Source organism: Sciurus vulgaris, assembly GCF_902686455.1.
Source record: "Sciurus vulgaris genome assembly, chromosome: 10".
Classification (NCBI taxonomy): Eukaryota; Metazoa; Chordata; class Mammalia; order Rodentia; family Sciuridae; genus Sciurus; species Sciurus vulgaris.
In genome coordinates this window covers 143341253-143369152 of record NC_136470.1, presented here as the reverse complement: position 1 = coordinate 143369152, position 27900 = coordinate 143341253, and the positions used below count along the sequence as shown (strand labels likewise).

Sequence of the window (27900 nt, the reverse complement as noted above, 5' to 3'; positions counted from 1 at the left end):
GTAATTCTGGAGAAGTCAAGGTCACTGTCGGAGAGAGTCTTTCTCTGTGAAGTCAGCTGGCCAGGCCGGGCTGAGGACGGGCCTCATTTCTTGCCTGGCTTTCAGGATCTGGGTCTGTCTGAATAATCACACATCCCTCTTATCTTGGGAACGTGGACTCCTCGGGTTTTCCCTAACTCCCTGGAACTTGATTTAGGTTATTCAGTTATAACAGAATCTTGAATCATTTTAATGTTGGTAACTAAAATGGAGCTAATATTAGACATGGAAATTCTTTTCAAAAATTAATTTGCGTTTTTCTTAAAAACACAGGTACACAGAAAACACTTTGAGAGACATATTACTATGTAACAATCATAAAGTGATATATTTCAAGAGTTCCTATTAAGTGTTCAAAACCATACATATAAATGTTTGTGTTTCTGTTACAGTTTTATATACAACTATGTTTTAAAGCGTATATTAAAAAATGTCCAAGAGCGTTTCAAGTACTTAAGATATGTACATTTGTGTTTGTGTGTGTGTGTTTATCTGATATGGACATGATGATCTGATCCTTAATTCTTATCACTAGTCTAGGGTCATACAACTAGTAGTTTAGCTCTGAGTTAATTTTTATTTATAACAGATTATTGTTTTACAAATGAAGTGTAACAGTGTGTTTGGATACTTTTTAAATCTTTCATGAAGATTCTACAGTACATCCACTGATATTCTTAAGGTGCAAATGTTACTATTTTGGAAGGTAGCTTTAAGAAAGATTAAAGAAGCAGTAAGTAAGTAACTTCAGACTGGAGGTAATGTTAATTTTTCAAAACTTTCAAAAGGAATTTTAAGAAATCAATCAATGATAAGAAATTGATTTTATTTGACTCATTTCTATGTGTTAGGCATGATAGCGATTAAGCATTTTAAATGTATTTTATGTATGATAAAGACATCATTGCCATTCCCATTTTAAATTTACGAACTGAAGATTAAAAAGAAAAAAGTAATTTGCCTGAATTATTCCACTAAAAAGTGGCAGAGATGGGGTTTGAACACCCAGGGTCTGATTACACCTGAGCCAGAGCATGGCAGTCTCGGCGTTACAGAGCCCTGCAGGTTTATTGCTTAGGGGCTATTTAGTGTTTGGGCCTGTGTCCCTGTCCTTTATTAGCTTCTGATTTCACTTCCTGTCATCAGTGAGATCAGGAAGGTACCTTAAGAAGTCACTGGTCACCAGTGGCAGCATCCTTAGGAGCACCTGGGCTTTACTCCTGCTTGTGTAGGTAATCCAGTTCTAGATACCCAGTGGAGATTCATTAGTATTTATTGAAGTTGAGGGATGTTCTTCCTCATCACACCAGTGTTTTCTGACTTGCAGGTATTAAATGCACAGAGAGCAGGATACAAAGCAGCCATCGTGCACAATGTCGATTCCGACGACCTCATTAGCATGGGATCAACGACAGTAAGTACAGGTATCACTTTTCTTCTCTCCTGTTTGACAGAGCATTTGAAACTAAAAGTAACAGAATTTTCCTTCTCTCATTTTTTGTTTAAACATCGAATTTCTTCTCTATCGTCATTCCCAGTTCTAGCCCTCTTCAGGTAATCTTATTACCTGGAATTCACTTGTTCTTGTCTGAACCAGTTTTTTTAAGCCTGAGTTTTTAATCTGTTGATATTTTGTTGACAACTGAAGGAAAACCAAAGCTTTAAATAGAGATTAAAACACTGAGTCAAGAATGCCATAGAAAATTTTTTGTGATTTATTTATAGATTCACAACATAAATTTTAGAACACACAAATACTCTGCTATTTTGGTGGAATCTCAAAGCCCCACAGCTGTGCTTTCTTATGGTTATTGTTCTTGACTTTACGTTGCATGTCCATTTTCATTTGAAATAGGAGTGTCTTTCCTTAGTCTCTGTGGAATGTTGGCTTATAGGGGAAATGAGCCAATTTTAGTCACAGCTGCTTTATTCGGATGGTGTGTTTAAGCTGTGTGCTTCACTTAATGCAGATAGTTTCTGTAACGCAGGGCCTGTAGGTTTCATCAGAACCTCTGATTGCTGCTGACACTCGTGATCAGAAGAGCTTGTTTCCTTTCCGTACATAATCCCAATATCTCTTGCTAGTAGCTCCATCAGCTTACGTGTGCAAGGGAGAGCCATAGCGGAACGTGGATGTGAAGCTTGGGCGACGGTCACTGGGGTGTGCTCAGGAGCCCGGCGGCTGTGTCCAGCCGTAGGTGTCCTGTCTCGGTCTGCTGGGGGTGGATGGCCTCGTGCAGTGCTTTTCTGGTTGCCATTGGTCATTGTCCTCCTTACCCCGATGTGGTGAGGTGGAACTATGACATCCAGAAGTTAATGAGTTCCTGAGTTAATTTCTTTATGTTTTAAATCATTATTTGAATCAAAGAGGTGATTGATCTTTATGATTATAGAATACTTGAAATAATCCTAAGCTTTTCTAGCATTTCAGGAACAGTTCAATCACCGTGTGGAAATTACAGGATTTACTAGATGAAGGGAGTTTACTTATCAAGTAAAATAATACTGTTGCTATTGCATATTTTTTTCTAATTAAATTTATTTTTAACAGATACACAAAACCATAAAATTTGTATATACTAATGGGTTACCTTGTAATATCCAGTACATGTATGTTGCCCATGTTTAAATAGGGCGAAACATTTATCTTCCCAACCATTTGTTCTTTGTAGTGAAAACTTTAAAAGTCAGCCACCTTACTGTGCAAGAGTGCCACAAAGCTTCTCGCTGCGTCCCACTGAGATTCAGTACCGCTGGCCAGACTTCCTGCACTCCCACTGCCCCCGTTCTCTGATAACCCAGCTGTTCTGAGGTCACCTTATAGATTCTACTCAAGGGACCACGGGGTACTGCCTTGCTGCGCCCGGGTGCTTCGTGTGGCACAGTGATGTCCACTTCCATCCACGTTGTCACACGTGGCAGGGCTTCGCTCTGCGCCATGTTGTCCACTCCTCAGGCAATGGACACTTCGGTCATGCCCATTTTTGGCTTTTGCAGATAGAGCTGTGGAGAACACAGGCATGCAGGTGCCTCTTAGGAGCCGATTTCATGTCCTGTGGGCAGACCCCAGTGTGGGCTTGCGGGTCAGGTGGTAGTCCTCTCTGCCTCTCGGGCGTCTCATGCTGTTTTCCACAGTGGCAGTGCTGACCTCGTCCCTCCAGCATGGGCAGGGCTCCCTGTTCTCCACCTCCGCCGGCACAGGCTGCGTTCAGTCTTTGGTGTCTGCCGTTCTTATTGGGGTGAGTCGATACCTCATGGGCTTCGGTTTGCACTTCCCTGGTGGTCAGTCATGCTGAGCCTTTCTCATGCACCAGCTGCCACTTCTATACCTTCGTTTGAAAAATGTGCTTTTAGATCTATTACCCATTTTTGAGATTGGGATGTTTTTGTTGTTAGATTTTCGGTGTTCCTTACGTATTCTGCACATACACTGTCAGTTGTGTGGTTTGCAAATGTTTTCTCCCATTTTGTTGGTTGTGCTTCATTCTGTTGAGTGTCTCCTTCACTGTGCAGAAGGTACTACAGACTTGGCACGTTTTTCTTTTCCTCCTTTAAATGCCTCCCTTAAAAATATCACGTCAGTTGACACATCCTAGGTGGGTAACTTTGCCATCCTTGCACAACATGGGAACATGACACATGTGCTCTGGCCAGAATGTGAATTCAAGCTCCACTTAAATTAACTGCATAACTTTAAGCATGTTACTTACTCCTTGTATATTTGCTAAAGGCCTGAGCCCAGCTTGTGTTAGCCCTCCAGGCCTTCGGTATGTTCTAGGTTGAAGAAACTGATCATTATTTACCAGCTGGAAGTGTCAGTTCCCTTTAGAAACTGTTTTGTCTTTGTAATACCATTAAACCCTTTGGTGACAATCACTTCAGTTCCTAAGGAGGATGTGCTGAATATTAAAGTAGCACTTACCTGTATCATCCTGTTGTTGCCATGGAAATTTTCCAACTAATTTGTTGTATCTCAAAAATGGCTCAGGATTTTGGTTCTTTGTTGCTTGGTTTGCTTTCTGTTTTTTCGTTTGTTTTTTGTTCCTTGTGTGTGTAACAAATGTTGTAAAGAGCTTTATCATTTTCAACTTTGCTGTTTCTTGGTAGAGGAAAGAAAGCATGGGTATATTAGAAGGAGCTTGACTGTACTTCTCTTTTCAGGACTTGGTCCCTCCCTACAAGGAGTATTGGTGTTTTCTTGAGTTAAGATTCTAATGTCTGGAAACAAAAGGGAGTTTTAGTAAAAGCTCCTTCTGCCACACTTCCTACAAAAACCACACTCACTTTTATTTCAGCCAGCATGCAATGGGTTAAGTCAGGGAGCTGACAGCATGCTGTGTCTTCAGGAGGCAGTAGAATGGGTGGGAAGAGCAGCAACTTCAGGACGAGGACAAGTACGTGGATTTATTCCAGGCGGTTCAGCACCTGGAACAGCCGTTGACTTTGGGAAAGTCACTCAGCCTTCCTGAGCCTTTGACAGTCACCTGTAAAAGTACAGGGTGTTTTAGTTTCTGTTTGACCTGACAGGGTTGTGCAGACCCTGTGAGAGAACCCATGCTGCGGCAGAATGGAAAGAGCCCAGGAGCTGCTGGCCTCCAGCGTGAGTCCGGGTTGAGCAGAGTCCCAGCTGCATAACCAGGGCAGGTTAGCAGTGTCTCTAGGATTGTTTCTTCTCCATTTTATCTTGCTTTCTCACTTCTTCAAGTATTTTTTGATAGCCTGCTTCACATCAAGCACTGTTTTAAGGTATTGTAACTGTGGTGGAGAGATATATCGTCAGAGGCTCTGCTTTGCACCTTTCATTGAGCTAGCAGAGTGCAAGTCAAGAGGACTGTCTGGAAACTGCCTACCAGGTAGAATCTAGCTTGACCACCTGCGGCTCGTGACCTGGTGTCTGGGAACACATTATCCAACAGCCGTGCCTCCGTTTTGTCATCTGTGAAGCGGGGGTGAAGAGCGTACTTCCCTTGCTGGTTTGCTGTGAGCTTACCTGGTCCTTGGTCTCATTTGATGGTACAATTATTATCATTATCACTTTCTGGAGTGGAGAGAAGTGAAAATGTAAGCAAGAAGAGTTTGCTGCGTTGAGTAGTCCTAGGTTCTGTGAAGGAAGGCTTCACAGAAGGTGCGGGATGCCCAGTCAAGGGAGAGGGCCGGTGTCTAGGCAGGGTGGTCAGAGGCTTCTCTTAGGCCCCGAGACGTGAGCGTGAGTCTGAGGGAGAGACTGTACCCCGTGGATCGCGGGATCGCTCCGGAGATGGGCACAGCCTGTGCAGAATGGGCTTGACGTTCCCAAGATGCGTTGGGGTAGAGTGAGCAAGGTGAAGGGGCCGCAGGGACGGGAATCACTTGGACAATTGATTCCAAGTATTAATTGTCAAATGAAATAGATTTTAAACTGACATGTGGTAGAGGTAAATGTCTTGGCAAGACAGAAAACATCTCCCTAAAATACAGATGGTGCTAGACCAATGCCTCTGCTGCTATTTAAAATGGCGAGGTTGGGCTGCACTGTGCCTTGGGGGTGCAGCGCTTGCCTCGCATGTGTGAGGTCCCGGGCTCAATCCTCGGCACCACACAAGAGTAAATAAATATAATAAAAGACCATCTCCAACTAAAAAAATCTTCAAAAAATTAAAAAATAAAATGAGGTTGATGCATATTTAGTGGTGTGACAGGTTATCTGATGTGTATCATTAAGTGGGGAGAAACTTTTACTTTTTTCTATTTTTATACCATTGATAAAACATAGTGAAATTTTTATTGATTCTGTTGGTACAAAAATAGTGATTAAATATTCCTTGATAGCCATTGTGGTTTCTGCCTTCCTGGGACTTACATGCTTGAGTGTGTGCATGTGCGCATGCATGTGTGTGCTTGTGTGTGTGTGCACGCGAGGGGGAAGGGCTAGCGTGTGGGAGCGAATGTGGAGTGTGTGAGACGCTAGGGAAGGGAAACGAGCACTCTGTGATTCTGGGATTCTAAAACTTGTAAGGATCTCACACACACACACCCCAAAACCAGGTCAGTGGGTGCTGAGGCCAGCGGAGAGGATTTGGGGTTGGTGACGGTGGGCAGCTCGTTGTGGTTGGGTTGTGTGTGTGTGTGTGTGTGAGAGAGAGAGAGAGAGAGAGACACAACCCTGGAACTGTGGGCACTTCTGGTAAACATGCCCAAAGAGGGAAGTGCTGCGGTTGGGTTTTTCTCCTCTTGTTCCCTCCCCACTGTTAAGTGGATAAAGAATATGCATTGTTTTTTAAAAGTAGAAGAAAGTTATTTTGAAAACAATAGCAAAAGAAAAGAAATGGCCTTTCTCTAAGGCCAGATCCCTTGAATTACTCACGGCTAATCATAGGCTGTTTCTTCTGCTGGAAACAGTAAGATCGTTTTTCTTTCTGCTCCTGAGTAATAGGTAATTTTTGACAAAATTCTTTTTTCGGTGGCATTTGGTTTTGACCTTGAACATGGGTGTAAGGGTCTAATATCGTGAGATTCCAGTCCAGACAGAGCTTGCTGGGAACTCAGGCTTAGGGAAGTAGAGGTCCAGTCTTCTCAGCCCTTGCTGTGTCCACCTGCCGGCCTCTGGACGGCCGTGTGTGGTGTGGGGCCAGGGTTGTAGTGTTGCGGTCTGCTCTCACCCACACCTCTCCTGGAAATGGGTATGTAAAAGAAGCCTTTTCTCTTCTTTACTTAGGAATTAAATTACTTCTTCGTTCACTAACAGTTAAGATTATGTCTGTAGAGGAATAAGTCAAATGGAAATATTAAAGGTAAAAAATGATGCTCAGTCTCAAGGGGCTGTTGAGAGATTAAGTGAGGAAGTGCATTATGAAGATGCTCGCTTTGTGATTGTCAGCGTACGGTACTTCTAACCACTTGGGTAATAAGGGGGATTTATAGTCTGGAAAATCAACCATGGACAGTTAAGTTGGTTATAATTGTTTCCAGTTTAATTTGCTGCTATTATGAAGGAAGTTAAGTTGATTATGTACTAAGAATGGGCTTTTACAAATTATTTCGTTGTTCTTTTATGCAGTTGATGTGTTAAAGAAAATTGACATTCCATCTGTATTTATTGGTGAATCATCAGCCAATTCCTTGAAAGATGAATTCACATATGAGAAAGGGTAAGTAATGAATATCAAAAATAATCATAATCTTGAAACTTAAAATTCTTATTCTCTCCTCTTTTTTTTCATTTTTTATTTTTCCTGGTACTGGCAATTGAACCTGGGATGCTTTACTGCTGGGCTATGCCCCCAGTGCTTTGTTTATTTTGTTACAGGCTGGCCTTGAACTTGAAATCCACCTCCCCTAGCCTCCCAGGTTCTGGAGTTAGGGGCTGTGCCACCACGCCTGGCTGAATTCTTCCTTATGTTCTGGTGGAATTATGTGATATTAATTGTAATCAGGATTATATTTTAGTATGAACTCTATTGGCTAAATGTTCTCTTTTTAAGTCAGGATGATTTTAAGACTGTTGTACCATTTCTTCTGTGTATGATCATATATTAAAATAGATTGGTGCTAGAGAGTAATATTGGCACCAATGTTGCTAACAAGATAAAACTTTGCCTTTATATTTCAGTCCACCTATTGCTGAAACCTGGTCCTTGTCCCAGATGCCTATATCATATCGAGGAAAAGGAAAAAGAAAGGTTATTGCTTTGCTAGCGAAGGAGAAACGCGGGGACTCAGGTCCCAGAGTCTGTGATTCTGCCCGTCATAGGGACGGGGCTTTCATAGGGGTGATTCAGAGAGTAAGCCTGGGGAGGAGAGATGAGGAGGGAGAGGAGCTGGGAAGAGAAGGTCAGGGAGGAGGAGGTCAGAGAAAAGAAGTCAAGGGAAAAGGTTGGGAAAAAGAAAAAAACATGGAAGTTTCAAAGCGACAAGGGATGTAAGTCAAAGCATAAGTGAACCCCTGTTACAAAACCACTGTTACTTAAAAACCATGCAGCTTATCTTTCCATGAAGACGGGTTTATATATATGCACACACACAATAGCAGTACTAGGTATTGAACCCAGGGCCTTGTGCAAGCAAGTGCTCTGCTGCTGAGTTACGTCCCCAGACCTTTTGATGTTTCATTTTGAGAGGTCTTGCTGAATCGCCCAGACCGGCCTCAAACTTGCAGTCCTCTTGCTGTGGCTTCCAAGTAGCTGGGGTTACAGGTGGTGTACCTCTGTGGCCAATTTATATCCTGTTAAAGAAATGATTTTATCAACATAGAATCAGTTTGACTAACTTCTAGAAAGACAAAAAGTCAGTTTTAAAGTTTTATGTTTATTTGGAATAGAATCTTCAATATGAACCCCTTCCCCAAAATCTCATTCGAAGGAGCCTTTAGACTAAAATTAGCATTAAGGCACAGCTTTCTCATCTACGGTAATGCAGTGAACACCCCAAAGCTTCTTCCATGAAACAGATCTCCAGAACATAGTGGGCAAGAACTAAGAGGAACAGTAGTGAACTATGGGCAGCAAGTGCAGCTAGCATCCCTCAAGTGTGCATGTGGGTGCCAGGCCCTCCTGAGAGCAGGACTTCTCCATGGCCATACACCTGATTCTCACACGGCCACCTGGAGGTCAGTGCTGGTATCTCCTCGAGTGTGCATGTGGGTGCCAGCCCTCCTGAGAGCAGGACTTCTCCATGGCCATCCACTTGATTCTCACACGGCCACCCGGAGGTCAGTGCTGTCAGTGGTCCACATTTGACAAAGGACGAGACTGGCACTGTGAAATAAAATTCTGATTATTTGTGGGGGAATATATGAATATTTTAGTTTGCAAATGCATAAAAAGAAGCAGGCGAGATATTCTCTTAACTGTTTCTGTCATTTTTTCACCATATAGTATTGATGATTTAAAATACTATTCTCATACACTAAGAACATCTTATTAAGTTAGGGGACCTATCTTTTGGATGTTCTATCAAAAAACAGTCATAAAAAATGGCATTTTGTCAGCCATGTTCAAGTGGTAGTAGAGGGGAGGAAACTAATATTTGCTTTTACCTTGACTTTGTAACTTCATTAGAAAATTCTGTATTTTAATATGCATTGTATTAGTCAGGGTTCTCTAGAGAACTGAGCGATAGGATGTAGATAAGGGTACGATTACGAGAGGGGTTACTAGACGGGCTCACACCACCGGAAGCTGGCTGATTCCACAGTGGCCGTCGCGGGCTGGAGAGCTGGGGGAACGGATAGCTGCTCCGTCCACGAAGTTGGGGCTCTCAGAACCAGAGGGATCGTTGGTGCCGACCCAGTCCAGGACCGAAAGCCTGGGGGACTCCCCTGGAGACGTCAGCGCAGAGCGCTTTGGAAGGTTAAGGACGCAGGCCTTGGCCGGCCTCGGGATCGCAGCAGCGGTCGGAACCGCGCAGGGACGGCAGCTCCTGCGGCTGCGTCCTTGTTTTTCCCAGCTTCGGTTTCCATCCAAGCCTCCAGCCTACGATGGCGAGGCCCACGCTTAGGGTGCGCCCCCACTTCCCTGTCCCACACGCCATCATTCCTGGAACACCCTCCTTGAGACCCCGGGAGCCTCGTCTGGCCTCCCGACGCGGTCAGGCTGACATTCAGGTCACCCACACATGCATCTTAAAGAGTCTTTTGTCTTTGGTTATAAAATCATACTTTTTACATTAAAAGTAATACACACATGCTGGTAAAATTATGTAAAACTGTGCAGTGGAAACATTTGAAATAGAGTCCCACTATGATGCTCTTAATAACAGCTGTTAAAGCTTCAGTTTTCCCATTTTGATTATCCCATTCATTAATGGTAATTGTGTTCTAAAATGGAACCACACAGTATGTAATATTTTGTAACTTTCTTCAGTTAATACTCTTCCATGGTAAGACAAGTTCACAAGACCTTTTATTCCACCTCTTGGAGAATTATATTGAGGAATTGGGAAAATTTTGGATTTTTTTTCAAGTTAACTTTTCTAAATAGGACTGAAGCAGCATCTGAAATTATACAAGTTAATGAAACTGCAATGAGTTTATAAGTATATTTTCCTGCCAGTTCATTTCCAAGTTGATTAGAAAATTGCAAACATTCTAAATAGAGTGCACACACTGGGGGGTGAACCCAGGCAAATGTTATATTTAATGCTTTTAGGTTTTAGAATTGTGTGTAAAGGTTTGTAGACCTGTACATATCGATTTGCCCTTTTGAACTGTCTGTTTACCTGTACCTAACCTATACTCCCTCCTTCTGCCCTCCCAGCAAACAAAGCTATGGAAAAAATATGAGAATATGTTAATATTTAATATAGATAAAATATTATTTTTTATGAACTTTTGCAGTTGCTGACTATATATGTTTTTAAAAGATACAATAAATCCTGAAGGGATACTATGTTTCCAATTTAAATTCAGGACTACAGGATTTTTACATTCATTTATCTTAAATGTTTTATTTTTCTAAGCTGAAGACAACAATATAATAATTATATAGTTTTAATTACATAATATAGACACAACAGACTCAGGAGAATGATATCAGTACTATTGCCAACATTTTTATATTTCTTTCTTTTTTTTTTTTTTTTTTGCGGTGCTGGGTATCAAACCCAGGGCCTTGTGCATGCAAGGCAAGCACTCTTACCAAGCTGAACTATCTGCCAGCCCTGCCAACATTTTTAAAAAGCAATTCTTCCCCTGCTTGAAGTGTATCATAGTAGATATTAAGTTAAATTACTTTTTTGTAAGACATGTGGAAATCATCTGTGCTGTTGTTTACAACTGGAAACAAGTCTGTTTGATTCATTCCTTGAGAGCATGGAGAGTGCTCCTTCTCTTCCCAGTGACAACTTTGATAGTTAAGTGTAAAGTCAAAGCAACGAAAATAAATTATATTCAAAGAAGCCCAGACTCTGCGTATCATCCACCTTGTCCATCTTGACTCTATCCTTGCCTGAAAGTAGTAACAATTTTTTCAAAAAGATTTAGTTTATTATTCATTAAGTTAAAAATTAATAGGCAAATGACCTCTCTTCTCCTTATCTTCGACCCTCAGTGTGTAGACTGTATCCTCGACCTGCTTTTGGCTTAGCAGTGCATCCTGGAGGCCAGACCAGAGCAGACAGGGACTCTCCCTTCCCGCTCGGAGCTGCCCAGAGCTGCCCAGAGCTCCAGCCTTTGTCTGTGTTAGTGCTTTTTCCAGTCTCCTATTGCTGGAGGTATGAGTTGTCCACATTCTTTGGCTGTTGTAACTGGTGCTGTAGAGAATGACCTGGTAGGTAAGTCCTTTGGTGTTTCGTTGGTATGCTTTTGCAGTGGCTTCCTGTGAGTGGGGTCGCTGGTTCAGAGGTGGAATACGTGTCCATCTTTTCTGGACATTGTCTCGTTCCATTCCAGGCTCGGCCAGTTAATGTGTGATGTTGTGATAGAAAGTGTGTGTCAGTTCCTGTCTTGTTGTATTTCGTTCTTTGTAGCTATTTTCCAGTCTTTTAACTACTGTTAAAAAACACAAGTACAGTAGTCCTTTATTTAGATAGACCTTGATTTACCCACCCTGTGAAGCCACTAGATGAGCAGGGATTACCATCCTGACTTCCGCCACTTCCTAGGATGTGACTCTGAGCAACAGTTCATCACCTCTGGGCCTTAGCTTCCCTCCTCTTTAAAAATGGGAACAACAATGGTAGAATCTACGTGACAGCATTTCTGTAAGGAGGAGTAAACACGATCATAAAATTTTTTGAAGACTATCCAATACATAGTGAATGCTTTCTAGGTACTAACCTTTATCCTTCTTCAAACAATTGCTCGTGTGCTAAACAGAGTGCTATGATAATATCCTTGACCATACAGTGTGTGTAGTTGTATAGCTGCCTCTTCAGCAAGAGCACCTGCATGTGATTAAGGATAAATTGTTTTAAATTTCAGTAAACATTTACCACACTGCCCTCCCAAAAAGGTAGTTACTAGTCTTTTTAGTTAACTGCCAATCTGATAAGAAAACTCATTGATTACATGAATATTTCTTTATTCATAGGAACGTTTTTTGTAAACTGGTGTCCTTTGCTATTTTGGTCTTTTAAAAACTTTAAGTCTACAAGCATTTTGTAAATTTCTACTAAGAAAGGTAAATAACTGGGTGGCATACAATTTTCAAAGATTGCAGGCTGAGGAAAGGACTGTCGTCGATCAGGGTGAGTGGTGGAACATGGGGAGATGGCTGGGGCGGCTTCCAGGAGGTCACTGAGTCTCCGTGGACTTGCTCTCTCTTTTGAATGTGAGGAGGACGAGGAAAGAACCTTGCACTTCAGGCTTTCTGTCTTCTCTTATGACTGTGGACGCTCACTTTTTGTATGTCCCATCCCTAGCGCTGGGTACAGAGACTCTGTCATGGTCAGGGTTCAGTAGATGTGGGTGAAATCAAACTGCCGTTATGCCACCTCAGGATTCCCAGCACGACAGAGCAGCATACTGGCAGAAAATCGGGGGTGCTGCTCGGGGACACAGGGCCCACTGTGCCTGTCTTGTGGACATGGGCTGTTGGCCATCAGCTGTGTCTGGAAGGGGCTGGTTCGTGCAAGCAGTCAGCTGAGGCCATGGTGGTGTGCAGCCCAGGCAGAGCTTGTTGCCTGGATCGCTGGTCTGTAGCCCAAAGCCCTGGTGTGGCTGTAAGTCCTCAAGCTGGGTCGTTTGGGCGGTGGGGTTAGGTGTCAGAACAGGAGAAGGCAAGGCTTCATGCGTGAACAGTGGGGTTGGGAGATACTGTTAAGAAGCTTAGGGGCTGGGGAGATGGCTCAGTCGGTAGAGTGCTTGCCTTGTAAGAACAAGGCCCTGAGTTCGATCCCCAGCACCCAAAAAACAAACAAATAAGAAAAAAGCAGCTTAGGTCTCAGTAGTGGTTTGAAATGAGCCTGGGAACACATGCAGTGGAAAGAAGGCCTTAATTCCTGGGTCCTTTGGGATTCCGCCTCAGTGATCAGGCGTCAGCTGCAGAGCTCTTGGAGGGCACTCAGGATTGGGCGCGGAAGCCGCGCGGTGAGGTGCTCACTGAAGCCATCTCAGTCCTCCTTTTTCACACGCACATCAGTCTGGGACCAGGACCAGGGTGCGTCTGCAGGCTGAAAGCACAGAGGAAACAAGTGCAGCCACAGGACTGGCATTGCGTGTGGCTCCCCACCCTGCGGCCTCAGCGTCACCCTCAGCGATTCTTGAGGGATAACAAAAGCAGTGTCTTGCATGTGCAGTCAGCTCTTCATTCAAGGTGTTCACGATCTTTCATCGATCATGAACATTTGAAATATGCTGTGTCTTAGCAGCAAACTAAAATGACTTGAAATACAGCAGGAAAGCATTAGCGAAGTGTGAGAGTGTCAGAGTCATGCCAGTGAATCCTGACACTGCTTCCAGAAGACTCTGGAGTTCATTTTTGTAGTAATAAGCACACAGGAAGTTTCTGCTAAAGTGTGTTCATTTCTAGCTCACTGGGACTGTTCTTTCAACTTGTTTCTTCTTACCTAGCAGCTTGTTTATTTGTGAGCAATCCTGGGACTTGTTTTATGGAACAGTGTTTATTTATCTTGTACAAACCCAGTGTGTCTTAGGAGGCCAAGAGCATAAAGAGAGAAGGAAAAATCAGTACATAAGTGGAGTAAGCTTTCCTGCTCCTGAGATGTGAAGGAGCTGCAGTGGGCCCAAGTTAGGCTGTGCGGTAGTTGAGCTGCTAAATCCCAGCAATGTCGGTTCCTACGTAGCATGTGGTGGGGTGGAGGGGGAGGCTGCAGAGGGTCAGCAGCTCACAGAAAGGCCCTTTGTACTTAGAAGTGGTACCACTGGCTCATGGCAGTCTCAGAGTTTGTGCCAGGAACAGGGACATTATTTACAGAACTGGCCTCCTGCTAGAAGAGATGGTACCAGATAGATAAGCCCAGACGCACTGCACTTTCTCTTAACACTGACAATTAAAGCTACAAAAACTGCATGTGAAATCCTTTGTACCCTCGTTCTGCTGGAAAGTGACTGGAGTTAAAAAAAAAAAAACAAGGAAGAGAAAAACCCACTTATATTCAAGGTGTCTTAGCAATTTGGGGAAGGTATTTAAATCTTGGAGGAAAATGACCTGGTATTACCTTTCTTTTGGTGAAGCTCAGTGCAGCTCCTTGAGTGTGAGTATAATAAGTAGTAGCGTGAATAGCAGCAGTTTGCTTTTGTGATTTTTTTCAAAAGAACGGTAGAATCCACAGTACCTCCTCCATGGCGGGGAAGGAACCACCTGTTTTTATTTACCTTACACTGTAAGTTCTTGTTTCACCTTGAACCCTCGTGTCATGAAGCACCTGGCTTTGCTACCTTAGAAACACCCCAGCACTGGACGACAGGTGGCATTGCTGGCACCGTCCTCGCCTGGAGGCCTGGCCCCGTGCCGTCGACTGTCGGTTGTGATGCTGACACTGCAGAGACCCTCCCTGGGGTCTCATGCAGAGCTCTGAAGCCACGTGAAAGCTGCTGGTGCGACACAAGGGTGCACGACTCTGATGGCGGTTGTCACTCCAGGGCCCCGGCGGCTCTCCCAGCAGTGATGCCTCGGCAGCTGATAGCACAGCAAGGAGCAGGGCCGAGGCCTGCAGCGGCCCTTGCTTCCCACGCCTGGCGTGCACACTCTGAGGCTTCCTCAGTCCAGCATTGGAGAACAGAGGAGATGGGGGTTCGCGTCCCTTCCTCTGCTCACAGACGAGGGGCGCAGGGCCGTGTCTGTGGTGCGCGGTGCAGCAGGCACACGTGAAGGATGTTGGAGGAAGCAGCGTGACGTTCTATCAGCAATGTCTGTGTGTTTCCACAGAAGGAGGTGACAAGCAGTCACTTTAGTTTTTATGCTTATGATGCATATAAAATACAGCTTTTGTGTGGGCAGGGAGATTCAGTAAATAACACCTCTCCAAGATAGACACAGTAAGTATTGATTGACTGCTTTTCTTTAAGTCCAGGATCTTCTTTTAATTATATAGGCAAATTATTCGGAAAAATAAGTAAGCTAGACTTGATATAAAAAGCATTCCTTAAATTATTGGAGATTGTTTATTAGAAAATGAGATGTATTGCCAGGTGCTCTGGCGCATGCCTGTAACCAACTCAGGAGGCTGCGGTAGGAGATCATTTGAGGCCAGCCTTAGAAACTCTGTGAGACTGTGTCTCAAAATTAAAAATAATAAGGACAGGGGATGTAGTTGAGTAGTAAGGTACCCTGGGTTCAATTCTAGAAAAAAAGAAAATGAGATCTATATAGTGGATTGAATTATAATGTGTCTGTGTGTTTTAAAAAAATATTTTTACTTGATTTTACTTAACCTCATAATTTGACGGCTCTTACTCATCATCGGTGGTGGCTCTTTGCTTTCTTCCAGGGGCCACATTATCCTGGTTCCAGAATTCAGCCTTCCTTTGGAATACTATTTAATCCCCTTCCTCATCATCGTGGGCATCTGCCTCATCTTGATCGTCATTTTCATGGTAGGTGAAACAACTTTCCGTAATTGTAATAAACGGGGTGTGAATGGACCTACACTGCACTGTGTTGGACAGGGAAGCCCGACAGGGAGGAGGAGCTCGTACTGCATGAGTCCAAGTGTATGCAGTCTGGAATGCAGACGGCACCAGTGAGCAGCAGGGCAGCGGGCACCCTGGGACCAGGGTGAGGGGTGTGCTAGAGGGGGCAGGAGGTCTCCAGGGCCGGGTCCGTCGCTGTCTTGGTAGAGGTTTGGGTTGCACAGATGTGCGGAATTTGTCTGAATCCACCTGATCTCATCCTTGGTTTTGTGCGTTTCATTGTATGTAAATTGTACCTCAAAAAAAAAGAAAAGGAACTGTAAAAAGTATTTAACTCTTAAGTAATGTGGTGTGGGCTTTAGTATTTGGGGGGAAGCCTACTGCAGTCTGCAACTTACTTTGAAAAGTATTGTAAAACATTAAGAAGAATAAGGTAAGACTAGTGAGAGGCAGATAGGAGCAGACGTGTGATAAAAGCATAGTAAGATGTTAATAGGTGGTGGGTGACTGCGTGTTCGTGGTCAGAGTCTTCACCTTCCACCTGGGTGTTCATGGTCAGAGTCTTCACCTTCCACCTGGGTGTTCATGGTCAGAGTCTTCACCTTCCACCTGGGTGTTCTTGGTCAGAGTCTTTACCTTCCTCCTCGGTGTTCATGGTCAGAGTCCTCACCTTCCTCCTGGGTGTTCATGGTCAGAGTCCTCACCTTCCACCCGGGTGTTCGTGGTCAGAGTCCTCACCTTCCTCCTGGGTGTTCGTGGTCAGAGTCCTCACCTTCCTCCTGGGTGTTCGTGGTCAGAGTCCTCACCTTCCACCCGGGTGTTCATGGTCAGAGTCCTCACCTTCCACCCGGGTGTTCGTGGTCAGAGTCCTCACCTTCCTCCTGGGTGTTCGTGGTCAGAGTCCTCACCTTCCTCCTGCGTGTTCATGGTCAGAGTCCTCACCTTCCACCTGCGTGTTCATGGTCAGAGTCTTCACCTTCCTCCTGGGTGTTCGTGGTCAGAGTCCTCACCTTCCACCTGGGTGTTCATGGTCAGAGTCTTCACCTTCCACCCGGGTGTTCATGGTCAGAGTCCTCACCTTCCTCCTGGGTGTTCATGGTCAGAGTCCTCACCTTCCTCCTGGGTGTTCGTGGTCAGAGTCCTCACCTTCCTCCTGGGTGTTCGTGGTCAGAGTCCTCACCTTCCTCCTGGGTGTTCGTGGTCAGAGTCTTCACCTTCCTCCTGGGTGTTCGTGGTCAGAGTCTTCACCTTCCTCCTGGGTGTTCGTGGTCAGAGTCTTCACCTTCCTCCTGGGTGTTCGTGGTCAGAGTCCTCACCTTCCACCCGGGTGTTCGTGGTCAGAGTCTTCACCTTCCACCTGGGTGTTCGTGGTCAGAGTCCTCACCTTCCACCTGGGTGTTCGTGGTCAGAGTCCTCACCTTCCACCTGGGTGTTCGTGGTCAGAGTCCTCACCTTCCTCCTGGGTGTTCGTGGTCAGAGTCTTCACCTTCCACCCGGGTGTTCGTGGTCAGAGTCCCCACCTTCCACCCGGGTGTTCATGGTCAGAGTCCTCACCTTCCTCCTGGGTGTTCATGGTCAGAGTCCTCACCTTCTTCCTGGGTGTTCGTGGTCAGAGTCCCCACCTTCCACCCGGGTGTTCATGGTCAGAGTCTTCACCTTCCACCCGGGTGTTCATGGTCAGAGTCTTCACCTTCCACCTGGGTGTTCGTGGTCAGAGTCCTCACCTTCCACTTGGGTGTTCGTGGTCAGAGTCTTCACCTTCCTCCTGGGTGTTTGTGGTCAGAGTCCTCACCTTCCACCCGGGTGTTCATGGTCAGAGTCTTCACCTTCCTCCTGGGTGTTCGTGGTCAGAGTCCTCACCTTCCACCTGGGTGTTCATGGTCAGAGTCCTCACCTTCTACCCGGGTGTTCATGGTCAGAGTCCTCACCTTCCTCCTGGGTGTTCGTGGTCAGAGTCCTCACCTTCCTCCTGGGTGTTCATGGTCAGAGTCCTCACCTTCCTCCTGGGTGTTCATGGTCAGAGTCTTCACCTTCCTCCTGGGTGTTCATGGTCAGAGTCCTCACCTTCCTCCTGGGTGTTCATGGTCAGAGTCCTCACCTTCCTCCTGGGTGTTCGTGGTCAGAGTCTTCACCTTCCTCCTGGGTGTTCATGGTCAGAGTCCTCACCTTCCTCCTGGGTGTTCGTGGTCAGAGTCCTCACCTTCCACCCGGGTGTTCGTGGTCAGAGTCCTCACCTTCCACCTGGGTGTTCGTGGTCAGAGTCCTCACCTTCCACCCGGGTGTTCGTGGTCAGAGTCTTCACCTTCCACCTGGGTGTTCGTGGTCAGAGTCTTCACCTTCCACCTGGGTGTTCGTGGTCAGAGTCTTCACCTTCCACCTGGGTGTTCGTGGTCAGAGTCTTCACCTTCCTCCTGGGTGTTCGTGGTCAGAGTCTTCACCTTCCTCCCGGGTGTTCGTGGTCAGAGTCTTCACCTTCCTCCCGGGTGTTCGTGGTCAGAGTCCTCACCTTCCACCCGGGTGTTCGTGGTCAGAGTCCTCACCTTCCACCTGGGTGTTCGTGGTCAGAGTCTTCACCTTCCACCTGGGTGTTCGTGGTCAGAGTCTTCACCTTCCTCCTGGGTGTTCGTGGTCAGAGTCTTCACCTTCCTCCCGGGTGTTCGTGGTCAGAGTCTTCACCTTCCTCCCGGGTGTTCGTGGTCAGAGTCCTCACCTTCCACCCGGGTGTTCGTGGTCAGAGTCCTCACCTTCCACCCGGGTGTTCGTGGTCAGAGTCCTCACCTTCCACCCGGGTGTTCGTGGTCAGAGTCCTCACCTTCCACCTGGGTGTTCGTGGTCAGAGTCTTCACCTTCCACCTGGGTGTTCGTGGTCAGAGTCTTCACCTTCCTCCTGGGTGTTCGTGGTCAGAGTCCTCACCTTCCTCCTGGGTGTTCGTGGTCAGAGTCCTCACCTTCCACCCGGGTGTTCGTGGTCAGAGTCCTCACCTTCCACCCGGGTGTTCGTGGTCAGAGTCCTCACCTTCCACCCGGGTGTTCGTGGTCAGAGTCCTCACCTTCCACCCGGGTGTTCGTGGTCAGAGTCCTCACCTTCCACCCGGGTGTTCGTGGTCAGAGTCCTCACCTTCCACCCGGGTGTTCGTGGTCAGAGTCCCCACCTTCCACCCGGGTGTTCGTGGTCAGAGTCCTCACCTTCCACCCGGGTGTTCGTGGTCAGAGTCCTCACCTTCCACCTGGGTGTTCGTGGTCAGAGTCTTCACCTTCCACCTGGGTGTTCGTGGTCAGAGTCTTCACCTTCCACCTGGGTGTTCGTGGTCAGAGTCCTCACCTTTCACCTGGGTGTTCGTGGTCAGAGTCTTCACCTTCCTCCTGGGTGTTCGTGGTCAGAGTCTTCACCTTTCACCTGGGTGTTCGTGGTCAGAGTCTTCACCTTCCACCCGGGTGTTCGTGGTCAGAGTCTTCACCTTCCACCCGGGTGTTCGTGGTCAGAGTCCTCACCTTCCTCCTGGGTGTTCGTGGTCAGAGTCTTCACCTTCCTCCTGGGTGTTCGTGGTCAGAGTCTTCACCTTCCTCCTGGGTGTTCGTGGTCAGAGTCTTCACCTTCCACCTGGGTGTTCGTGGTCAGAGTCTTCACCTTCCACCTGGGTGTTCGTGGTCAGAGTCTTCACCTTCCGTCTGATTGTTTCTGGTCAGTCTTCAGCTTCCACACACAAGGATTTTCATGTTGAAGTGTAAAGGAGGACTGGAGGCTGGAGGATGGGGATGATCTGGTGCTTTTCCAGCAGGGGGTTGGGCACACTCCACAGCTGTAGTGCGGGACACCTGGCTCCATTGTTCTCGTTCTTTTGGGTTGTGGTGGACGTGTCCAAAAGCCGATGGGTGACACGATAGGGGGACAGCAGAGGAGAATCTCTCTGTATTCTCTTCACACATAGTCAAAGAAATTTGCAAAAATACAGAGCAATACCACTGTTCTAAATTTTTGCTTATTTTTCATGAAGAATATATCAATATCCAGTGAGTTTATTGTCATTTTGAAGTTATAGATTAATTTAGAGGTCGAGTTCCGTTTTTGAAATGTTTGATTTCCGATGGCTTTTTTTTAAGTTGATGTGGGTCCTTCACATCCACAGGTGTAGTCATTTTTCTGCCAGTCTTTGTGTCTTCTGTTATCCTTATTACATAAAGGTCTGTCTTCGCTATTACAGAAGAGATTTTTGAAGTTGCAGTTCTAACTAGTCATTACTAGGACATGAGAGCATTGATGGTTTTTAGCCATCAGCTTTTAACTTTGGAGCACTGTTAGGGTCACAGGAAGTTTCACAGCGTTCCTCGCATCTCCCTCGAGTTCCCATTGTGGTCTGTCAGAAGCAGGAAACTCAGTGGGACGTTCCCATCAACCAGACTCCAGCCGTTGCTTGGATCTCACCAGCTTTTTCATTCTTGTGCTGCTTCTGTTCCCGGATGCAGCCTGGTGTTCCATGCTGTTTGTCACTCCTCCCTGGTCTCCCCTGACGGGCAGTTCTCAACTGCCTTGTTCTTCAGGGACTTGGTAGTCTGAGGACTGCAGGCCAGGTGTCCGCATGAAGATCTGCCAGTCTGATTGTTTTCCTTGTGATTAGACTGGGTTAAGTTTTTCAGAAGGAGTATCAGCACAGAGCTGAAGTGGTGTCTTCTTAACAGGGTCAGTGGGTACGTGATATCCACCTAACAGCCCTGATGTGAACCTTCTCCATCGGCAAGGCAGTGCGGCCCAGTTCCTCCATTATAAAGTTAATGTTTTTCCTTTCTTCTGCTCTTCCTTTCTTTAGAAACGAGGCACCATGTGTAGCCTACTCTAAAGGTGAGGAGGTAGGAATCAAGCCCCACCTCTTTGGAGCAGGAAGTATCTAATATATTATTTGAAATACTTCTGTAAGGAAGATTTTCTCTGTTCGGCATTAATTTGTTCATTATCATTTATATTAGTATGCACTCAGGTATATTTATTTTATGCTTGGGTTTAAACTGACGCTACACTATTTTTCTTATTTAACGTGTTTGAGTCCTATATTCCTTTTACTTGACCCCCGTCCTTTTGTGTATTTAGACTTCTTTTTTATTAGTGCATCATAGGTATACTTAACAGTGGGGTCATTTTGACTGATCATAAATGCATATAGCATAATTTGCTCCATTGCAATCCCCAGTGTGCCCTCTTCCTTCCCCTCTCCCTACCACTGCTCTGTTGGTCCTACTTCCTTTAATGAGATGTTTTGATTGGCACGTGACAGTTGAGTCCCTGTGGTGTGTGCACAGCTGCGCACCTCGGATGGGCTGCCTCCCTCCGTGGCGCCTGCCTCCCATGCCTCCCTCTCGGGCCTCCCATGCCTCCCTCTCGGGCCTCCCTCCTGCCTCCTGCCTCACCCCTTCCTCTCCAGGGTTCCTCTTCTGTGCTGCAGGCTCATCTCGAATTTTCCTTGGCACAGCCCTGAAATCAGCCATTTTTCCTAGAAAGAAAATTCCTTTGCTAGAGAGCTATAAGGAGAAACCAAGATTTCTGCATTGTACATCTTTGATTTTTATATATTAATCATATCCACAAACTTGCTGGAATCTCCTATTTTGGTAATTTGTTGATATTCTTGGGTTTTCAGTGTAAAAGGAAGGATGTATAGAAAATTTGAAAATGAACAACAAAAATGCCTCTGGCAGATTAGGTGTAGATGTAAACATCTTTAAGCTGATAAGGATTATTGACTAAAAACTTAGAATAAACATTGTTAAATAGTGGCATAATAGAAGACTTCCCTGGAAAATCAGAACAGAAACTGGATAACTGTTATTGCACCTCTTCATACTTAACATGGTGCTATATTTTTTTATAAAACCAGTGGAAAAAGCAGAGTGTTAAAAATAAAGCAGATTTTTTTTTTCTTATTTAATGGGTATTTTATATCTCTCTTCTGTGTGTTGGTCTTTTACTCTGTTCATGTGTTGGGTGACATGAATCTGTTTTGTAAAATTTAAACATCCTGGTGTTCTGGGAATACTATTTGGTCATGTGTGTAAGTTTGTCTATATTTTTGGATTATTTACATTTCTTCCATTTGGATATAGATGCAAAATTTTCAAAGTATTGACAATCTGAATATCCAGGTAAGAAAAATCTTTAGTTTTATGGAGTCGGAATAACCTGGACAATCAGAACTCAGACATCCCTGTGAGTGCTGTGGGTGGAACTGTAAGGTGGCACATCCACTCATAGAAAACAGCATGTCAGTTCTTCAGAAATCACTGACGGTCTGACAGTGACGCCTCTGTGTATCATGCCAAACAGACTTGAAAGCAAGGACTTGAATGTAACTTGTGAATTCATGATGATCTTTTACAGTAGCCAGGGTGGAAGCAACCTAAGTGTCCGTTACAGAGGAACAGATAGGCGGAGTGTCGCGTGTGGGCAGTGAATGGTCCGCACGAGAGAAAACTGAGCCCGCAGCAGTGCCTGGCAAGCGAGAGGACTGCTGTCATCACGGGCAGGCCGCGCAGCACAGGTGCTGCCTGAGCCCCTTGACCAGGTGGTCGGATGGCAGAAGCAGAAAGCAGAGCAGTGGTTACCAGGCCCGGGGAGGGAAGAACGGGCCTGAGGTGTGATGGGCAGAGTCGGTTTTGCAAGTGGAGAGTTGTGTGGCTGGTGGTGGTGGTGGGAAAGCAGCAGTGTGAGCTAAGACGTGGTGAGGCGGTGAAGCATGTGCATTTTTACCATGATTTTAAAGACACAGAAATAGCCAATATGAATTATTCTAGCTCTGTTAAACTAAAGCTCTCCTTTATTTTCTCTTTTCTGAAAGTTTTTTTTTAAATATAAAATTGAGATTTATCTTCTACATGATTTCTTGGTGGACGTTGCCTATAAAATCATCTAAGTCTAGTGACCGCTCTGATAGTCATGTGGATGTTCAGCTATTTTTCTGCTCCTCACTGAAGTATGTTTTCAAGAAATCATTTTGAAGACCGTGGGACAGAGTGATCTGTGCTGTCCATGTGCTCCTGCCTTCAAGAGCGTCTCCACAGACGTGGAAGCCGTCTCTGTTGTCTGTGTTGGCAGAAGTCACCTGTCTTCTCGTCTTCCAGAGAAGTAGACCTCAGTGAGTGCGTGTTTATTCTGCGCCCACGACAGACCTGGGCAGGCACTGCTCTAGGATCTGCAGATTCCTCACTGAACAGAAAGCCTAAAGTCCCTGCTGTCAAGCAGCTGGAATCTTAGTAGAGCTTAGATTCTAGATGCTCTGCTTTCTCTCTTATCTTTGTTGTGCACTCTGCTCTTGTGACAATTGGTATCATTGGTATCTTCTTTCTTCCACTTAGTCATATTCATTTTCTCACTTGTTCATCTGAACGCTTACTAACTTTTTCTTTCTAATATATGTATGTGTTATGAATTTATCTTTTACAATAACTTTAGTTGCAACCCATAATTTGGATAAGGAATATTTTATTCTCATTTGATTTAAATTTTAAAGTTTTACTGATATGTATCTCCGTGCCTCTCTTGATGTTTGCATCCATGTGAGGGGGAGCTCAATGACTGCCACTCCTTGCCCCTCTCTGCCCGTTTACGGATTCCCTCTTGGAGGAGAGGAAGTGTCTCTGGCTGTGTGGCACATGGGAAGAGTGCGTCGGACAGACTTCTCAGCTTCACCTTCTTTCCTTGGGGACTAGGCTTTCGCGGGGCGGGGTGCTCATTCAGGTCCTCCAGGTTGGTTCTGCAGTGCTGGGGCAGCACGTGGCATGGCCGTCTGATTGCTTAGCACAGCTTAACTGCGGCTCAGCTGGAAGTTGTTCTCCAGTGAGTAAGTTACTTCATCTTCCTCCATCTGCCAGTTTACCGTCTCATTTCTCATGTTGCTTGGAATCTAGGTGGAAGAGAAGCACCAAGGATACAGGCCCTGGCAGAAACTTTTGGTTATCCATTATGATCTGTTCTGTGACTGAATTATTTAGTAAAATTTTAAACTTCTAGAATACATATATTTTACTATCTTTTCCTTTTAATTTCTACTTCAATTGCATTGTCTTCAGAAAACATTGTATGTTAGAGATTTTTTGGTTATTTTCAGACACTTACTTTGTAGCAGGTGTGGTTAAATTTTTAAAATACTAACCATGTACAAAAAGATCAGTAGAACGCAGAGTTATATGTCCATTGGTTCAAATTTGTTGTTTTGTTTTGTTTAATTTTTAAAAGATTCTAACATCTTTATTATAATATAATTTACACAACATAAAAGTGACCCATTTGAAATATGCAATTTAATTCTTAGTATATCCACAGGGTTGTGCGGTCGTCACCATAATTGTCTCTAGTTCCTTTTCATTAGGTTTTCTAAAGCACTGCTAAGCAATAAAACTATAGTGTGATTCACATTTTATTGTTATTTTAAATCTTTTGATAGTCAAATGAAAAAGGTAAAAAATTGGGAGGTTAGTTTTAATGTTTATTTAACTTAATAAATCTAAAATCTATTTCAACATTCAATTAATATAATCATAGTTATACATTCTCTACACTATGAGTTTGCAATCTGATGTGTATTTTATACTTAAAGCACACTGCAATTTTTAAAAATTTTAGTTTTAAAATAAAAATACATAAAAACAAAATTGCACAGGCTAACGGATCCCATGTAGTAATGTTCAGTACGTGTGTACAGTTTCAGCAGGGTCAGAACTGTCCGCCTCCTCAACGCTCATTCGTTCTTTGTAGTGGAAACTTCCAGCCCTTTCTTCTCGCTCTTTGAAATGTCGTAGCCACTGTCCTGGGCCGGCCACAGAGCTTCTCGCCCCGCCTGTGCGTGCACCTGCGGCCATTGCTTCCAGCACTCCACTGTGGCTGGCCTCTGGCACCCACCACCCTGCTCTCCACTGCGGGGCGACCATATTAGATTCCACTCGAGGGACCACGGGGTACTGCCTTCCTGCGCCCGGGTGCTTCGCGTGGCACAGTGATGTCCACTTCCGTCCACATTGTCACACATGGCAGGGCTTCGCTCTGTGCCGTGTTGTCCACTCCTCAGGCGATGGACACTTCGGTCATGCCCATTTTTGGCTTTTGCGGATAGAGCTGTGGAGAACACGGGCATGCAGGTGTCTCTTAGGAGCCGATTTCATGTCCTGTGGGCAGACCCCAGTGTGGGCTTGCGGGTCAGGTGGTAGTCCTCTGCCTCTCGGGCGTCTCATGCTGTTTTCCACAGTGGCAGTGCTGACCTCGTCCCTTCAGCATGGGCAGGGCTCCCTGTTCTCCACCTCTGCCGGCATAGGCTGCGTTCAGTCTTTGGTGTCTGCCGTTCTTACTGGGGTGAGTCGATACCTCATGGGCTTCGGTTTGCACTTCCCTGGTGGTCAGTCATGCTGAGCCTTTCTCATGCACCAGCTGCCACTTCTATACCTTCGTTTGAAAAATGTGCTTTTAGATCTATTACCCATTTTTGAGATTGGGATGTTTTTGTTAGATTTTTGGTGTTCCTTACGTATTCTGCCCAGCAACTGTCAGTTGTGTGGTTTGCAAATATTTTTCCCTACTTCGTAGGTTGTCTCTTCACTCTGTTGTTACCTTTTGCTGTGCAGAAGGTTTTAATTAGATATAATCCCATTTGTCTCTTTTTACTTTCATTTTCTGCACCTTTGGAGTCTCGTCCAAAAAATTCTTGCCATTCCTATGTTATGAAACATTTCCCTTATATTTTCTTGTAATAGTTTCATAGTTTCAGGTCTTACATTTAAGTCTTCAAGTCCATTTTAATTTATTTTTGTAACCGGTGAGAGGAGTCTAGCCTCATTCTTCTGCATGTGAATATCCAGTTTTCCCAGTGCCATTTATTGAAAAGAAAGCCTTACCGCCTGTGTCAAAAATCAGCTGGCGGTAGATGCCTGGGTGTACTCTGAAGCCCTCTGCTTTCCTGTTCTGTGTGTCTGTGTCGGCAGTGCTGCTGCTTCCGTTACTACAGCTTTCAGGCATGTTTTAAGTCAGGTCTCTAATGCCTCTGCTTTGTTGTTTTTGCTCAAAAGTGTTTTGGCTATTTAGTGTTTTTTGTGGTTCTGTATGAATTTTGATAAGGTTCTTCTCTGATTCTATGAAGAATGCCATTGGTATTTTGATAGAAGTTGACTTGACTCTGTCAGCTGTTTTGGGCAGTGTGCATTTTGGCAGTATTGGTCCTTCCATCCATGAACACAGCTGTCTTTCTAGTTTTGTGCATCCTCTTTAATTTCTTTCATCAGTGTTCTATGATTTTCTTCCAGAGACCTTTCATGTTTTAGCTTGATTTGTTCCTAGTTATTGTTTATTTATTATTGCTATCACAGTGGGATTGCTTTGCTGCCTCCTTTGGGCACATCTTAGTTTGGACTGACTGCTCCGAGTGCTGATTGGTGACGTTCCTGGCGCCTGCACCCTGGACGGCACAGGTCTGGAGTCTTCCACGCTTTTTGTCTGCTCCAGTTTAAATTGCTGAGCCTGTGGCTCATGTGTCTCATCCACAGCTTCGTTGTTTTCTGGTGGGGTTCCTTTGTGGTCTCTTCGTTTTGTAACTGGGGATCGAAGCCTTGGCTTTGTGAATGCAGGCGGACACTTTGCCGCTGAGCCAGTCCAGCCCAGCCCTGCTGTTTTCTGAGTGAAGGGCCCTTACTGTCGTTGTCGTGACGGTCTCTGTCTTGGAACACCGCTTTTCTTTGCATAATGTTGCCCATGGCATATCTTTGCCTATTTTTTTTTTTTACTTTTATTTTTGCCTTAATGTGTCATTCAGTCAATAGCATATAGTTGGAATTTTTTCCTTATACAGTGCTGTGTTTCTTTAAAAAAAGAAACTGGTGAACCTGATTGAGGTCACACATATATCTGGGTTATTTCATATGATTAGCATTTTATTTTCTTGGTCTTCTGTCTATACTTTTACTTTCTCTTGTGACTTGAAAGCTTATGTTGCTATTCTTTAATGGTATTAAGCTTTTTAATTTTTTTTAAATTTTTACACATTTTGGTTCATTGTACACAAATGGGGTACAACTTTTCATTTCTATGGTTGTACACAGTGTAGATTCACATCATCATGTAATCATACATTTACGTACTGCCGCTTGCCACCGATCAGCGGGACAAATGACACGTACTCTTCAGAAGTTCATGAAGCAGCTTCCGCTTTATTCGGATAACACCCTCAATATATAAGCAGTCTCATGCATAAGCAATTGTAACCAGATATGTCCATCCAATCCTATTAAAGGTCAAGTGATCACGAGCTCAAGCACACATGTAAGATATATCTGTCCACGCGCTAGGTGGCTGAACCAATTATCATACAGCCAATGATAAACGCTTCCTGTTTTTCTCAAGGCGCGTTCAGCACGCCCTTTGGCTCTCTGCCAGTCGCCATCTTGGATGCATGTGGCGTAACCCTGGGCCCCGGGTCTCGCCCGCCACAACATACGGTGATACTGTTTCATTCTACTATCTTTTCACCCCCACACCCACCCCATTTTCCTCTATATCATCCAGAGTTCCTTCATTCTTCTCTTACTCCCCACCACCCTCTTTTATTATATGTCGTCATCCACTCATCAGAGAGAACATGGGCCTTTGGTTTTTTGGACTTGGCCTATTTCACTTAGCATATTTTCCAGCTTCATCCATTTACCAGCAAATGCCATAATTTTATTCTTTTGTTGCTCGGTAATATTCCATTGTATATATATACCACAGTTTCTTTATCCATTCATCTATTGAAGGGCATCTCGGTTGGTTCCACAATCTGGCTATTGTGAACTGAGCAGCTGTGAACATTGATATAACTGTGTCACTGTAGTTTGCTGATTTTAAGTCCTTTGGGTATAAACTGAGGAGTGGAATAGCTGGGTCAAATGGTGGGTTCATTCTAAGTTTTCTGAGGAATCTCCATACTGCTTTCCAGAGTGGGTGCACCAATTTGCAATTCTGCCAGCAATGTATGCGTGTGCCTTTCTCCCCACATCCACACCAACACTTATTATTGTGTGTGTTCTTGATAACAGCCATTCTCATTGGAATTAGATGAAATCTTGGGGTAATTTTAATTTGCATTTCTCTAATTACTAGGGATGATAAGCACTTTTTCATATATTTGTTTATCACCTGTAGATCTTCTTCTGTGAAGTGTCTGCCCTGTTCCTTAGCCCATTTATTGATTGGGTTCTTTGTAGTATTGGTGTAAAGTTTTTTAAGTTCTTATAAACTTTAGTTTTATAACTAAAGAGATTAGTGCCCTGTCTGAAGTGTCTCATACTAGACAAAGGTGGCAAAAACTTACAATGGAGAAAAGACAGCCTCTTCAACAAATGGTGCT

The 27900-nt window shown here is 44.8% G+C and overlaps 1 protein-coding gene across 4 annotated transcripts in view; it reads left to right on the top strand.

The window, feature by feature from the left end:
• The window catches only part of RNF13 (ring finger protein 13), a 123548-nt gene that overhangs the window by 74555 nt on the left and 21093 nt on the right, over positions 1-27900 (top strand). For all 4 annotated transcript variants that reach the window (XM_079100963.1, XM_079100961.1, XM_079100962.1 and 1 more), the window contains 3 exons: positions 1367-1463; positions 7076-7166; positions 15406-15511. In XM_079100963.1, the coding sequence (XP_078957089.1) occupies positions 1367-1463; positions 7076-7166; positions 15406-15511 (294 nt within the window). The remainder of the gene's footprint in view (positions 1-1366; positions 1464-7075; positions 7167-15405; positions 15512-27900) is intronic.